Genomic DNA, 16817 nt, shown 5'->3' with positions numbered 1-16817 from the left:
GTTTTAACATGGAGAACTGCTATAAGGCACCATAGAAAAATTTAATATTTTGTCCAAGAAATGTAAATAAACTTTCAGGTTGCAGCGCTGACAAATGAGTGTGTAGAAAAGCTTGATATGCAACAATTCTGGATATCTAATATACATATACATACAGGTAAAGGTAAAGGTATCCCCCGTGCAAGCACTGAGTCATGTCTGACCCTTGGGGTGACACCCTCCAGCGTTTTCATGGCAGACTCAATACGTGGTGGCCTTGCCAGTGCCTTCCCCAGTCATTACTGTTTACCCCTCAGCAAGCTGGGTACTCATTTTACTGACCTTGGAAGGATGGAAGGCTGAGTCAACCTTGAGCCGGCTGCTGGGATCGAACTCCCAGCCTCATGGTCAGAGCTTCAGACAGCATGTCGGCTGCCTTACCACCCTGCGCCACAAGAGGCTCTTAAAATATACACAAATATACAAAAATGTTAAACAGCACAGTGGAACCACTGCCCACCCTGCTATTGCCCTTGGCAAATACTGATGGACTAGAAAAAAATCTGGTTCACACATGCAATGACCCATTTGGGCGTCACCTAGGTGGACTTCCATATGTCTTGGCAGAGTAGTTCATTGTTCAGTTCTGGCAACACCAGAACCATCACGCATACTACTGTGGGCAAGAATCTTGCAGAAGAAATGGAGTAGCCTTCATAATCAATAAGAGAGTAGGAAAAGCAGTCTTGGGATACAATCCCCAAAATGACAGAATGATCTCATCTCAGTTCGAATCCAAGACAAACCATTCAACATCACAGTAATCCAGGTCTATGCCCCAACCACTGCTGCTGAAGAGGATGAAGTTGACCAGTTCTATGAAGCCCTACAACACCTTCTAAAAGCAACACCAAAAAATGATGTGCTTATCATCATGGGGGATTGGAATGCTAAAGTAGGAAACCAAAAGATTACCCAGATAACAGGCAAGTTTGGCATTGGAGTACAGAATGAAGCAGGGCACAGGCTGGTAGAATTTTGTCAAGAGAATACAATGGTAATAGTAAACACTCTTTTCCAAAAACCGAAGAGACGACTCTAAACATGGACAACACCAGACGGTCAACACAGAAATCAGATTGACTATTTGCTCTGCAGCCAAAGATGAAGAAGTTCTATACAGTCTGTAAAAAGAAGACAAGGAGCCGATTGTGGTTCAGATCATCAGCTTCTTGTTGCAAAATTTAGGCTTAAATTGAAGAAAGTAGGGAAAAGCACTAGGCCACTCAGGTATGAACTAAATCATATCCCTAACAAATATACAGTAGAGGTGACAAATAGATTTAAGTATTTAGATCTGATAGAGTGCTTGAAGAACTATGGCCAGAGGTTCTCAACATTGTATGAAAGGTAGCAACTAAAACCATCCCAAAGAAAAAGAAATGCAAGAAAGCAAAATGGCTGTCTGAAGAAGCTTTACAAATAGCTGAGGAGAGAAGGGATGTGAAAGGCAAGGGAGAAAGAGAAAGATACACCCAACTGAATGCTGAATTTCAGAGAATAGCTAGAAGAGATAAGAATGCCTTCTTAAATGAACAGTGCAAACAAATAGAAGAAAACAATAGAATAGGGAGGACCAGAGATTTCTTCAAAAAAATTGGAGATATGAAGAGAACATTTCATGCAAAGATGGGTATAATAAAGAACCAAAATAGTAAGGACCTAACAGAAGCAGAAGAGATTTAATAAAGGTGGCAAAATTATACAGAACTATACAAGAGCGAGCTTAATGTCCCTGATAACCATGATGGGGTAGTCACTGACCTGGAGCCAGACATCCTGGAATGTGAAGTCAAATGGGCCTTAGGAAGTCTGAGCAACAATAAAGCTAGTGGAGGTGACAGCATTCCAGTTGAACTATTCAAAATCTTAAAAAACGATGCAGTAAAAGTGCTACATTCAATATGCCAGCAAATTTGGAAAACTCAACAGTGGCCACAGGATTCGAAAAGGTCAGTTTACATTCCAATCCCAAAGAAGGGGAATGCCAAAGAATGTTCAAACTACCGCACCATTGCACTCATTTCTCATGCTAGCAAAGTTATACTCAATATCCTACAAGCTAGGCTCCAGCAATACGTGGACCGAGAACGTCCAGAAGTACAGGCAGGATTTCGAAGAGGCAGAGGAACTAAAGATCAAATTGCCAACATATGCTGGATCATGGGGAAAGCTAGGGAGTACCAGCAGAACATTTACTTCTGCTTCATTGACTATGCTAAAGGCTTTGATTGTGTGGAGCACAACAAATTGTGGCAAGTTCTTAAAGAGATGGGAATACCAGAGCATCTTATCTGTCTCTTGAGAAACCAATATGCAGGTCAAGAAGCAACAGTGAGAACCGGGCATAGAATCACTGATTGGTTCAAAATTGAGAAAGGAATTCAGCAAGGCTGTATACTGTTGCCTTGCCTATTTAACTTGTATGCGGAGCACATTATGAGAAAGGCGGGATTAAAGGAGTCACAAATTGGGATCAAGATTGCACGGAGAAATATCAACAACCTCAGATATGCAGATGGTACCACTCTAATGGCAGAAAGCGAAGAGTGTCAAGAACGACTAGTTTGGGCAGCGCGGGGGGTCCGGAGAAGGAGTGTGAGGACAGGAGCGGAAACCTAAGAAAGGAAGATACAGAGGAAGAGATCCTGACAGTTCCTCTTTGGATACGAAACATAAAGTGATGTGGGGAATCAGTTCACCAGGGGTGGGGGAAACGGTAGCACGGGGGCAGTCAGTACAAGCGGGGAGAGCAAGGGAGAAACCCAGGGCGGGGCGGTGGCGGAGAGACGCGGAGTCCCGGAAGGGCGAGGTTCGCCTGAGAAGCCCGGAGGGTGGAGACAGGGGCTAGAGTGGCTACTTAAGGAAGCGTCCTAAAAAGCAGACATCAGCCTGCCAACAAAAGTGCGTCTAGTCAAGGCTATGGTCTACCCAGTTGCAATGTATGGCTGTGAAAGTTGGACCATAAGGAAAGCCAAGCGTGAAAGAATTGAGGCTTTTGAACTCTGGTGCTGGAGAAGACTCTTGCAAGTCCCTTGAACTGCAAGCCGAACAAACCGGTCAGTCCTAGAGGAGATGAGCCCTGACTGCTCTTTAGACGGCCAGATCCTGAAGATGAAACTCAAATACTTTGGCCACCTCATGAGAAGGAAGGACTCCCTGGAGAAGAGCCTAATGCTGGGAGCGATTGAGGGCAGAAGAAGAAGGCGATGACAGAGAATGAGGTGGCGGGATGGAGTCACTGAAGCAGTAGGTGCAAACTTAAATGGACTTTGAGGAATGGCTGAGGACAGGAAGGCCTGGAGGATCATTGTCCATGGGGTCGCGATGGGTCAGACACGACTTTGTACCTAAGAACAACAACAACACACTGAAATGTAATCCCAACAAAATGGAAGTGCTGCTGGGTGAGGGAAGGTTTCCTGTTCTGGTGGGGTTGTTACCCCGCCCCCCCCAAAGGAGCAGGTTTGTAACTTTGGAACAAGCCTCTTAGTTAATAAACAGGCGGCAGGAGTGGCCAAGGGTGCCTCTTTCCAGCTGTGGCTCTTGCTGGGCAGAAAAGATCTTACCACTGTGCTGCTGTTCTGGTAGCATCTGAACTAGGTTACTGAAATGATCTGTACATAAGGCTGCCCTGGAAGGCTGTCCATAGGCTACAGTTGAATATTGACTACAGTGGGTTGTAGGGACCATAATACTCCTGTCTTGTTCCATCTGCACTTTTGCCTTAATTGCTTCCAGGTCCTATCCAGTCATCTTCAGAAGCCCTCTTTGGGTCCCCTACCAACCAAGGATAGACAAGTGGCAGCCGACTAGGCATGGTGCCGGATTTTGGTACTCTCTCCCCAGGAAGATTCATCAGTCTCTCTTTATTGCTGTCTTTCACCATCCAAAGATGACTGTTTTGTCTGGTATTCCCTAACTAACTGATCTTGGCCCTCTGCCCTGGCTGTGTTGTAAGTTCATATGTTTAATGTTTTGCTGTTTGCCACCTTGAGATAGAAAGGTGGCACTCACAGTTTGGAGTAGCAAAATAAGACTATAAACAATAAAATTCTGTTTTGCCTTTACGGTTTCATACAATAGATAGTGAAAACTATACTTGGAACAAATATAACTGTACCCCATCCGGCTGTTCTTGGATCGGGCTGTCTTTTTGCTTCACCTTCATAGGAGTTTCATCACCACAGTTCTTGACTACCTGCTTCAGCACTGACCTGTTCAGTTTCTCTGGCAATAATGGTGATTGGAAGAGATGGTTCTTGTTCATAGAGACCTGCTCAGACAGTATGCCATTGGGAAAGGAGGGCAAAAAGATTTACCAGCTCCCTTAAACACATTGTCAAAGGATTACAAAAAACTGGGTTCACATTGACAAAAATATCAGGCTTCCCAAAGAGAATGCTAAAATTGAATGAGGATAAGGTAAGTTTCAGTTTGACTGAATGCTGTCATCAAGCATCTCAGATGGACCAGAAAATAACAGTAGTGAAACATTTGTACTCTAAAGAGAAAGAAAATGTATCTGAAGGAGAGCACCTGACAAGACTCAGCTTGCCATAACAAAGAAAATTCATATTCACCTCACTGACATTGATGTCCTGGGAAAGAAGGTGTCCAGAAAGCAGGACAGCCATGTTAGAGAGCTGGCCAGCAAGTGACTTCTAACAGAGAAATACAGGGGGGTGGGGAGAAAATCAAATGCATAACCCAATGGATACTTACTGAACTAATGTTGATGAACACTGGTTTAACTTAAAACTGCTTTTGTGAATAAGAACATAAAACCAACTCTCCATGCATTTCAAGTTGACAAACATCAAGTGTTAACAGGCACATAAGCCAGGAGAAAAAGGATGCTTCTTAAAAAAAAAAAAAAAACCCACCACAAAGGCCCAAAGTCCTCCCAACCTACCAGTTTGGCTTCAGAATGGGCTATATTTTTACAGGGGTTGGGAAACTGGGCTGAGGAGCAGACAGGAGTACAGAATTTTAGAATACAGATGGAACATGCCCTCCAAACGCATTTTCTTTCACTTTGGCTGGAGTTCTGATTATGAATCTGTTAAGAAACTGCCTGTTAGTAAAGCAGCATGTTTTAGCACAAATGCTTCTTCATATCAACAGAGAAACTCCTAAACCAAGAACAAACAGTATATGCTATCAAAGAGTAAAAAGTACATGAATCGTTCCATACAGAACTTAGTATGCTTAGGATGACTTTTTAAAAAGCAGTGGCTCGGTTTGGAAATTAAACGATTACAAATACTTGAACTGTATACATTTGAGCAAATACATGCCTCAGACATCCTCAGGTTTTTCACTGAGAGTTTCTCACTGTAATACTACACAACTCTGTGGTTCCATGTACTGCCAGACTACATTCATTTGCCACCTGTCTAAGTTCTTTCTACCCAAATCTGCAGTGTTGCAGCATGAAGAAATCCAGCACTACTGGAGGAGTAAAACTGCCATTTTTGGCTGGCAACTCCTTTTACCGGTGAAAAAGGTTGCCTGCTAACCTCCACCAATGTACGTCCACTTTAGAGCTTTCTCACCTCAGTCTCTTCCAGTTCTTCAGGACAGAGCTCTGGAAAGCCACCCAAGGCCTCTGGCATTCTTCTTGTTGCCACTGCAGCAACTGGACTGCCAAGGGGCTTCATCTCATATTCCTCCACACTCCCCTTTTTCTACCAGTAGGAAAAAATGAAATAATCTCACAGGTGAAAGCCATTGCTTTCCAAGCATAAAAAATGCGTATTATAGTTCATGAATAAAATATTTTGTGGATGAGAGGGAGACTGACTTACTTCCCTTTGAAGCCCATGAATCTAAATTTATTTATTTATCATACTTATATACCGCCCTCCCTGGAGGCTCAGGGTGGTTTACATCATAACGAGGAACAATACATAAAACGGTCTATAAAAACATGTGAATAACCTTATAATAATAACAAATAATTGTAACCAGATAACAGTGCAACAGCACAATATAACAGTATAACAATAAAGCAGTACAACAGGTCCAGGGCTTATTGATGGAATTCTGAGGGGGGGCGGGGGGGAGCAGGGGCCCTTTGGTCGCTGTTGATTATGTCTGGTCTCAGCCAAATGCCTGGTGGAAGAGCTCCTTTTTGCAGGCCCTGCGGAACTGTTTAAACTCCGTCAGGGCCCTGATCTCCTCCGGGAGCTCGTTCCACCAGGTGGGGGCCAGAACAGAGAATGCTCTGGCCCTGGTCAAGACCAGACGGACTTCCCTAAATGACCATATCTAAATGAATTAGGATATAGTTTACTATCACTATTATATACATTACTAGCTTCAAAGCTTGTTCCTAAGAACGGGCCTTGAAACAGTTCCCTCCCCTAGCCCCCGGCCAGGCAGCTTAAGGTGGCTTTGGGCCACTGGGGCCGGCAGGGGCTGGCCAGCTCATTAGCAGGCCCAGGACAAAGCTCCTAAGCAGGCAGTCAGCAGGCTGCGAGACCCTTGTTAGCAGTCCCTCCACCACGACCCTTTGCCCAGGGCCCTCTCCCTTTACCTGCTGCTGGCTCCAGGCACTGAGGCATCTGAGAGCAAAGAGGCTAGAGTCCAGGGATGGAGGGTGGGAGCTGCAGGGGCAGGGCCAATCAGGGTGCAGGAGGAGTTAAGAATGGGGAAAGGTTTAAAAGGAGAAGAGGTTGAGATAGAGGGTGGTGAGTAAAGTTGTGAAGGAGGAGAGAGGGAGAGAGAAGACTGAGAGGGAATGCAAGCGAGCAGAAAGCAGAGAATCAAGAGGGGCATGGAGGGTTCTTGAAGCATGACGGCTGCGAGGATAAGATAGTGTCCTGGAAGGCAGGGAACCCACCCAGGGGTCTAGGAGAGAACCTCAGAGGATCCCCAGCAGCTTTGATAGCTCCTGTAGCTCCGACTCAGGATCGTCAGGAGGCTCAACAGGGAATGTAGTAGAGCAGTAGTCCCCAACCTTTTTATCACCAGGGGACTGGTCAACACTTGACAGTTTTACTGAGGCCCAGGGGGGGAGGGGTAGTCTTTTGCCGAGGGACATTGCTGCCACCACCTGTGCTTCTGCACCAATAGCTTTCCCGCCAGTACCCCTCACTTCCCGCCGCCTGCTGGGGGGCACTGCCAGCAGCAGCTGCGCAGTGCCATGCTGAGGGGGAGCCCCAGCCATGGCGGCCACTGGAGATCACCAAAGGTAAGCTGGTGGCAGAGTCACAGGGCAGCCCCCAAGGCAGCAGCAAGGGAGGAGGAGGAGGAGCGGCGGCCCGGTACTGACTGATCCACGGACTGGTATCGGTCCCTGGAGTGGGGGTTGGGGACCACTGTAGTAGAGAACCCTGACTTCACTATCGCAACACCTGCTGTCGCTCCCCAAGCTTCAATAAAGAATGCAAGTGATACCAAGTGGAGGTCTGCTTTTTGGAACAAGGGTCTCACACCGGTGCTGGCTACCCTGGGGTATCCCGAAAGCCCTCACAACCTGGGTATTGAAAACAGCTGCCCTCCGGGGCTGAATCTGCAAAGAGCCTTTATTCCAATGCCAGGTCAATTAAATCCCTGCTGTCTACACTGAATGCAATTTGCATTTTTATTTTGGGCGATGTAAATTTCCCATCTGCAACCAATCTGACTGAGCCACAATGATCCTACCTTTCCCTTGCAATATCCAGGAGCGAAGAAAACTCAGGGCCATTTCGCACGGCTTCAAAATAGCACAATGGTTGCTAATTGGAAACGCTACTAATTTGCCATAACCCACGACGTCGTAGACAATCTGCAACAGTCCTGAAACCGACCCGCAAAAAGCACTTCGTTGTAGCGCTTCTAGGGGAATCCAGAAAAGTGGATTCACCCTCCGGATAGCGATACACTCCTGCAACCAATCTGCGACAATAGCGCTAAAGACTTGTGCGTTACCATTGTTGCGGGTTCTTCAAAGTCCCTCCTCCCGAGCCTCTCCTCCAAACTTCCGGCGAACTGTTCGCCATTTTTTTTTTCTTGGACCGAGCACAGATCAACGAGGCAACGAGACAGCGACTGGCTTTCTAGCACGATCACTTTCGGGAATTCTGCCCGGACACCACAAGATTATTTCAAAAGCACAGTAGCACACACCGTCACGTTCCCAACATTTGCCCAAAGCTTAAAACCCCGTCTACCTTCGGCCAGTACTAGCGGAGTCAACGTACAGGGAGCATTTTAAAAAACTTTCCTCTGAGCGTGCCAACGAACGTTCGCCGCTCGCAGTCTCCTGTTTAGATTAGTGGGGTTCAGTAGATATGATTCGAGGTGATACCATGAGGGGCGGTTTGTGTGTAGTGGGTCTTTGTGTGGTTCCGGGTACGTGGTTGTGCTTGGGTGCGGACAACCCCTTCCATCGGCGGCTAGACCTCCGGCAAGCGGAGTCGCCGTCCACCGTTCATTTTAAAAAACTTTCCTCTGAGCGTGCCAACGAACGTTCGCCGCTCGCAGTCTCCTGTTTAGCTTAGAGGGGTTCAATAGAAATGGTTCGAGGTGATATCATGAGGGGCGGTTTATGTGTAGTGGGTCTTTGTGTGGTTCCGGGTGCGTGGTTGTGCTTGGGTGCGGACAACCCCTTCCATCGGCGGCTAGACCTCCGGCAAGCGGAGTCGCCGTCCACCGTTCATTTTAAAAAACTTTCCTCTGAGCGTGCCAACGAACGTTCGCCAGTAACATGTCATTGATTTATGCTTTGGCTGGTGAATATTATTGGGGAACTGTCGCGTACCGCTGCACTTGCTCTCGGTTGAACACCGGCATGCGTTTTTGTAATGGCGGACATTTCAGTAAAATGGCTCCCGCTGCATGTACAAACTGCTTTTCTCGCGTGTAGACGAATCAGCGCATGCGAGAAGTCAAACAACAAGGGCGCTAATCTGGCCATTAGGGGCAGATCCTGTTCCCGCGCGAGGAGTTTTGAACGTGACATGTGACCTCATGTGGCCAATGTGCGTGTCCCCTACTGCCCTCCACCAATCAGGAGCCGGCTAGTCCCTTTGTCTTTGTGTGCGGGAAGGTATATGATCCATTGCACCCTGCACCTCGCACCTCCATTTTGCTCAGCTACTCGCAAAGGCAGCATGGAATCTTCTTCACAAGCGTCGTCCGTCCAGGCAACCGGCAGGGGGCCAACATGGAGGGACGTGGAGATCAGGGACCTGATCGCGATTTTCTCAGAAGAGAAAATCCAGGACGCCTTCCAGTCCTCGCACAGGAATCGGGAGGTCTTTGAGCAAGTGGCCATTAAGATGCGTGCCCTGGGCCACAACAGGACCGGCCTTGAATGCCGGTCAAAAACAAAGACCATGCGGGCGGAGTACATGCGGGCCGTGAACCACAATAAGGGTTCCGGCAACGCTAAAGTAACCTGCCCGTACTTCGAGGAGCAGCGCCCACTCTACGGCGACGGGGACGGAGCCGGCAGGCCGAAGCGCGTCGGGAGGAGCCTGAAGGTGGTTCGGAAGCCGGCTGCCCCGGTCGAGGAACCACCCGCTGAGGAGGATCCAGGCGAGGGCACCTCGTCCACCGTCTGGCCTCCACCCCCGGTCCAGCAACGAGGCGCGGACATGGTGACGCTGGACCTACTCGCCATCGTTCCTGGGGAGCCAGAAGAGATTCCTCAGCAGACGCCCCTTGCCTCCGGTAAGCACTTTTATTTTTATTTTATATTTAATTTTGAGCAAATGTGTGTTCTGACGTTTGGGAATCGTTTTCTCGTGTGTTCGTTGCAACGCATAATATGTTAGGATGTTTGTGGATTGCTTGCTATGGTGGCTTTTTAAAACGGTAGTGTTTAACCAACAACCCAAAAAGTTTTGCAGCATGCCTCAGCCATAGGCCTTCTGCAGTGCTTTAGCCACTACTTTGGGAGCTTGCTGTGTGGTTCAGGTTGTATGTTTGCTCCTTTTTCACTATTGTATGCCGTGTGTTTGTTGCAACGCATAATATGCTAGCCTGTTTGTGGACTGCTTGCTATGGTGGCTTTTTAAAACGGTTATGTTTAACCAACAACCCAAAAAGTTTTGCAGCATGCCTCAGCCATAGGCCTTCTGCAGTACTGTAGCCACTACTTTGGGAGCATGCTGTGTGGTTCAGGTTGTATGCTTGCTCCTTTTTCACTATTTTCTGCTCTTGTCCACAGAGACACAGATGCCAGGGACGGGGCCCCTCGAGTCTCCAGCAGCGGTGGACGAGGACAGTGATTCTGGGGCATCAACAAACGTTGGTAAGTATCAGTTGCAATAAGGGGGGGGGGTTTAACTGCTTTGTGCTTTTCTGTTTGTGCAGGGCAGCAGCACTGCTAAGAGACAGAAGAGAGTCCCTCTACGTTGCTGCTTTAGGGTTTGAAGCTTGCTTTGCCACACTTTGGTCCTAGATCTTTTTTTTTTCTTCTTCGCAGATTTCATACCCGGGACGCAGGAGGAGGAGGAGCATGGGGTGGCTGGACCTCCTGCCCAGCGCAGGCGGATACAGATCCAAGATGGTGAGCGTGCATGAACTGTTCCTTTCGAGCCATGGCTGCAGGACAATGTCGCAAGCCACTAACCGTGTGCTCCCTTTTCATTGTTGTGAGTCTTGCTGTGAAAGTAGGCAAAGGAAAAAGCCCACCATGGGCAAACAAACACTAACCATGTGCTCCCCGGGCATTGTTTAGAGTCTTGGATTAACAATATGTAACCAAAAAAGGCCACCATGTGCACCAGGGTGGGTTTTGACTGTCTCGATGGTACTAACAGTTCTGTTTCTCATTTTTTGCCAACAGAGGTCCTTTCAGATGACGATGAGCCAGCCCTGGGTCCAGCCGCCTCACCACCTAGAGGTGCTCTCCAAGCAGAGGAGAGGCTTGCGAGGGAACGCGGCAGGCTGAGGCGCGTCTCCATCCTAACAAGCGTTGGAGAAAGGATCCTCGAGCACTGCCAGGAGGAGTCAAGGCGTGCCGCTGCCGCAGACCAAGCAATGCTCTCCCTCGTGGCCCAGGAGGGGAAAAAATTGCGGGCAATCCTTAGGGAGTCAAACCAATCCCTACGCGAAAGCGTGGAGGAGGTGAGACTGATAAGGAGACTGATGGAGAGGGCGGTCGTGGTAATGGAGACGGCCAACCCTCCTCAGATTACCGTACACGTCCCCCCCCCCACCCACACCTACACCACCACCTCCAGCACCCACCCCACCTACCCCGTCTCAGAATGCCTCGACCCAAACTAGAAGGAGGACTGTTCTCGGGAAGAGAATAATAAAACCCGCGGACAAGTTCTCCCCCTCCTAGTTTGGGCCAGTTTGTCTATTTAACTTTATCTGTGTTTGCTGTTGTTTGTTAAATAAAGTTTATATTTTTGACTCTGTCTCTGTGTACCCTCTCTAGTGATTGTGTCTATTCTGGTACTGTTGTGTGGGTTGGAGGGGTGTCAGTTAAAGGTGTTTTAGGAGTGTGGGGTGAAAGGTGTGCGAGTGTAAGGAGTCACACTGGAGTCTTTTTCAGAAAATTTGCAACAACATTTTATTTTAAAAAACAGTTCAACAGGGGAAAAAAATTAGGGAATGTAACGTGGACCCCCCCACCACCACCCCCACCCTCCAGGAAAGCCAACTTTTTTTTAACAAATTTATAAATTTAACAGGGATAAAAAATTAGGGAATGTAACTTGGACCCCCCCCCACACCCCCCACCCCAAAACACAAACAGAAAACAACACTCAGGTCCCTCCGCTCCCCTCACCAGCCCCTTCCATCTCCCTCACTCTTCTGCACAACCGTCCGATTGTTCCCCTGACTTTGCGGCGGAACAGTTCTTCGTCCTCCTTCTTAACTGTGTGGGGAGGGAGAAAAAGTACACATTAGTGCCAAACATATTTTCCAATCTGGAGTTTACATGGATACACTTTTTAGTGGCCTTAGCCACAGTGTGAGAAGAGTTGGGCAGTGGGGAACATAACCTACGTTCTTCCGCCTCCCTCTGCTGCCTCTGCCTCTCCATCTCCCCTTTTAGGTCAGCCACTTCTGCCTCTAAGGATGTCACCCTGGCCTCCATGGCACGCATCCTTGCCTCCATAGTTTCTGCTATAGAAATCAAATAAAGAATTCAATCACACTTCAAATGGAAGCATCACAGCAGGCTCCCTTATGGCTCCATGGGGGTACACACACATGGGTCTCCCTCAAAGACATAAAACTCTCACCTGCAGCCTGTCCTGAGGTGGAAGGTCCCTCTTCCTCCCCTTCCTCACGCTCAGGTAATTTTGCAAGCTTGGATGGTGATTGTGTAGCTGGGCAAAGAAAAAGAGAAATCATAAGTAAAAGCACACAAACCAGAGATGAAACACAGCTGATGGCCGCACCACAATCAGAGTCAAAGCGCATTACCAAAGTGGTTCTACAGTACTGGCGGGCTAAGTCAGAGGGGGTTGACAGCATCTTAATACTTTCTCGAATTTCATTGGGGACAGTAGGGGAAAGAGGCATCTAGACATTCCATGCATGCTTAAGGGTAAAACACAACGAGGGCAGCACTCACCCATATGCCTCCTCATCTCCAGGGGGGGCTTCCCAGCCTTCTCCCATATCTTGACCATCAGGTCGTGGAAGACCATTCTCCCACTTGGCTGCGGGACCCCCCCCCCCCCCACTGTTCTAGACTGTTTAGGAAGTCCAGCTTCACCCTCTTAAATTTCGTCCGGACCTGCTCCCAGGTCCGGACGTAGCCCCTCTCCCTCAGCTTGGATGCCAACACCAGGTAAGCACCCTTGGTGTGGCAGTGGGTGCTGGCCATAAGGCGGCCAACACTTTTTGATTGGAGAACAAGCTCCAGAAGTGCCTCAGCCTCGGCGCGCTGCCAGAAGGAGCCCTTCCGTGGCTTCGGCATCTTCGGAATGACGGTTAGGGAACGAACATGCGTTGCTCCGATCGACCACCCCTATTTTAAATGTATCAAAGCTGCCCACCAATGAAATTATTCCTTGGAACATAAGTGGATTGATCCTCCAGTTTGACAGGGGTCGCCAATACTTCCTGGCTACCCGCCTCCCCAAACTTTCCCTGTTCAGCGCTTCCGTATTGTGTTTGTCAATTTCAGCGGGGAGTTAGCATTTAGGGCTGTCAAAGTGCTTTTGGACCAGAGAATCCCCGTTTTTTTGCTGGCTAAGTAGACAAACCGCACAAGACAAGGTTAAACAAAGAACATAAAACTTTATTCAACACCAGAGTAGAAAAAACAATCAAACACGCCTCCTGTTTCTGTAGATGTGGGTGGCTATAGCGTCCCGAACCTTGCACCCCTCCGCATAGATCCTTTTTTTCCTTGCTTCAGGGATGTCTTGTGTGTCCTCAAGGACTACAGGATCAGGTTCATCCACAGGGAAGGGGATGTTATGTCCCTTGTCCTCGCAGATGTTGTGCAAAATGACACATGCGATGATCAGCGGAGTCACATTGTCTATATGCACATGGAGTCGAGACATCAAGCAATGGAACCGTGACTTCAAACGTCCAAAGGCACGCTCCACTACATTCCTTGCTCGGGAGTGACTGAGGTTGTAGTGGCTCTGCACGTCTGTCCTTGGCCGCTTATAGGGAGTCATGAGCCAGCAGCGTAATGGGTAGACTCCGTCCCCGAGCACCAACGCCGGCACACGCACGCCCTCAATGGTGGCGGTGGGGTTTCCTGGAACAAAGACCCCTTCGTCCATGGCTTTCCTGAGGTTAGATTCCCTGAAAACAAGGGCATCATGCCTCCTGCCACTCCACCCCACCTCGGCATCGATAAACCGTCCGGAGAAGTCCACAGTTCCTTGCAGGAGAACAGAACAAAAGTCCTTCCTGTTCCCGTACTCCTTTATGCTTCCCCCGGGTGCACGGATAGGGATGTGGCTTCCATCGACGGCCGCAAAACAATGCGGGAATCCAAGCCTGGCAAACCCGTCCATACTCTGGAATAAGGGGAAAAAAACCATGGCATGTTAGCGTGGGGTGCATCGCGTGTTCGTTGCTCACCTGTCAAACAAGAAAAAAAATTTAAAGGGAAAAGGGCATAGAATGACACTCACCGCTCCAAGGTGGTCTCTGAGGCACACCACTTTGCTGAACAATTCCGCCTCCATGGCGAGGCAGAACTCCTTAAGGATATCGCCAACCGTTGTGACTCTGAGTCCGAATTGCTGGGCTACTGTCCAGAAGTACTGAGGGGTGGCCAAGTACCACAATGCGGCTGCCACCCTTTTTTCCACTGGAACGGGGCGCCGCATGCCAGTGACCTGCCTTTCCATGCGGCCACGTAGAGCCTCCACGAGTTCAAAAAATGTTCCCCTAGACATTCTAAAGTTGGCAATCCAGTGGTCATCATCCCAGCGAGCCCACACAAAATTTTCCCACCAGTCAGAGGATCTTTCGTCCACCCAGAACTGTCTGGGGAACCGGACCTCTGCCAGAGCTTGCCAGTGCTTCTTTGCCGCCATGGTTGCCCGTAGAGAACGTCTTCTACTGGTGGTCATCGTTCCGGCAATACGTTCTCGGTAGTCCTCGATAGCAGCCCTCCTATGCCGCACGGTGGTATGGATACGCTGGACTACCGCAAGCATCTGAGCCAACAATTGATAAATAATCCTCTCCATTGCAACGTTAACCTGTGCTGCGGGCAGTAGGCTACGCAAACAAAGAGTGAGGCCGACCACGTGTCTGCCTAGGTGCATATAAGCAGGTAGCCTGTGGGCGTGTACTGTGGGCGGGGATTAACCTATCAAAGATATCAATGCATCAACCTCTGGTTCATAGAAAACAATAGAAAACACGTTCCAACAGCGCCAATGATTTGACGATGACGCGTTGCTACGGGGTTTCCTGGGTTTTTTTTTTAAAAAAAGGGAACCCCGACAAGTCCGGCTTTAGGGTCGAGGTCAAAGGTGTGCCTGCAGTTTGATTGACGGGCACGGGAGGCCAGAAGCGCTAAAAAGGGACCTCCTCTGTAGCGATAAGACGGAGACCAGAAGCCTGTGGGTTACGAAAGTGACGAGAAGTGAAAGTGCTAAATTCCGCAAAAACCGCAGCTGTGCGTTACGGGCACAGCTAGTTACATTTCGCTAGTTAAAGTAGCGATTTCGCAAACAGCAACCAAATAGCCACTTTGAGCTCTGTGCGAAATGGCCCTCAGTATAATTGATCAAGCAACTTTGAGGGCTCCTAGTATTAAAGTGCAGATCTGTGTGTTTTTGCCAGAATAGCGTCCTTCCCACTGAGGTAGAGAAGCAATCTGTCCCTGATTGGCTGGGTGCCAGTTCTAAGACTTCCTAGTTCCCGGCTGCAAGATTTTCCTCCCAAGATTTATTTTTTTAAGGTTTAAGATGACTGCGCTCCAGAATCCACACTTCTCGCAGCAGAGATTTGCCTCATTCTGTGAGAGGCTGCTGCAGGCTCAACTTGTCTTGGCTCCCCTCTCCCCCGCCCGCTTCTTTAGGAAAGGAAAGAGGTGAGCAGCCTTGTGCTCAAGTGCAGAAGGGTTTCTGTTTCAAGTCGGGGAGGGGGGGTTGGGGGACAAAGCACAAAGACTCGGGTTCAAATTGATCTGAATTCAGCAAGATTGACAGCAGAAAAAAAAGTAAGTGCAGAATCAGCCCAGGTAAGAAAGAAGGAGAGGAAGTAATATTTAGTGCAAAGAACTAGTTTTATATCTGGAGTCAAGTATCTAGGGAACTTTGAGAAGAGTTAGGGCAAACATCACTACTAAATAACAAAGGATACATGGATTGTTCATCCCTTGACTCTGTAGAGCAGAGGTCTTCTTTCACCTGACATTCTGCTTACAAACATTACAGGAAGCATCACTTGCTGCAACAGGGCACTTACATTCTCCTTGTTCATTGAAGGGCTGTTAATCTCCCAAATAATTTGGTGGATGCAATCCGGGATGCCTGGCGTGCTGCACAGTACTTCAGTCTGAAATGCCAAGAGGGAGAAGTATGTATTGCAGATGAATCCAAGAGGCACAGTTGATAGGCAGAGAACCCACCCAGGGGTCTAGGAGATGTCTTACAGCCTTCCCGGCACCTAAAGTTTTAACCAAGGTTAATGATACCAATAAAGAAAAAGAAATACTCATCTGGAGCAATTGTGTACACTGTCTTCTTGAGTCTATGCTGGGAAAAAGAGTACAACTTACAATTACATAGTCAAGTTATGGTTTATTTTGCCTTTCCAACACCTCATAAAGATATTCTGGTAAAACCCAATGGGGATATTTTTTTTTCATTTTCAGTAGAAAGAACTGAGGTAAAGTCTTAGAAAGAACGCCCATTACTGCCTACTCCCTAGATTCAGCTGTGTGGTTGTGTTGGCCTAAAGCAACAGAACAATGTTTTAGTCTAGTAGCACCTTTAAGACCAACAAAGTTTAATTCTGGTGCTTTAATTCTGGTGCTTCCATATGTAAGCACACTTCATTAGATATGCAGAATTAAACTGTATTCATCTTAAAGATGCCACTGGACTCAAACTCTGTTCTGTCTACTCGCTAGTTCTGTCTACTTCCATCTTCAGTAGCTCTGAGCTCAAGCTGTTTACAACACACTTTTTATATTTCCTTTGGTCAACCTAAGGAAGGCTCAAAACCTAACCCATTAGTATCAGAATGGCCACATCGGATCCAGCAAACACTCAATATGCTGGCACTGTGTATATCTTGACAGGGAAAAACAAAGAATGCAAATGTGCAAGCATACTGCTTTGACTTTACACTCTGGCGACCTTTACACTCTGATGACCAAGAGACAA

The 16817-nt window shown here is 48.0% G+C and overlaps 1 protein-coding gene across 18 annotated transcripts in view; it reads right to left on the bottom strand.

Annotated features, from left to right (window-relative positions):
• CDC25C (cell division cycle 25C) overlaps window positions 1-16817 on the bottom strand; it is a 53647-nt gene that overhangs the window by 13121 nt on the left and 23709 nt on the right. For 6 of the 18 annotated variants that reach the window (XM_077326152.1, XM_077326151.1, XM_077326155.1 and 3 more), the window contains 3 exons: window positions 15895-15984; window positions 14103-14633; window positions 12333-13985 (listed from right to left, as the gene is read on the bottom strand). In XM_077326152.1, the coding sequence (XP_077182267.1) occupies window positions 13275-13985; window positions 14103-14633; window positions 15895-15909 (1257 nt within the window). In that variant the 5' untranslated portion in view covers window positions 15910-15984 and the 3' untranslated portion in view covers window positions 12333-13274. Of the gene's footprint in view, window positions 1-4162; window positions 4316-4622; window positions 4704-5597; window positions 5730-12332; window positions 13986-14102; window positions 14634-15789; window positions 15988-16150; window positions 16185-16817 lie in introns of those variants that run through there. The other 12 variants (XM_077326163.1, XM_077326162.1, XM_077326165.1 and 9 more) reach the window with 6 other exon arrangements.

The sequence above is a fragment of the Paroedura picta genome, chromosome 3, assembly GCF_049243985.1.
Source record: "Paroedura picta isolate Pp20150507F chromosome 3, Ppicta_v3.0, whole genome shotgun sequence".
Lineage (NCBI taxonomy): Eukaryota > Metazoa > Chordata > Lepidosauria > Squamata > Gekkonidae > Paroedura > Paroedura picta.
The sequence above is the reverse complement of the archived record's forward strand: the minus strand, read 5'-3'. Positions and strand labels throughout refer to the sequence as shown.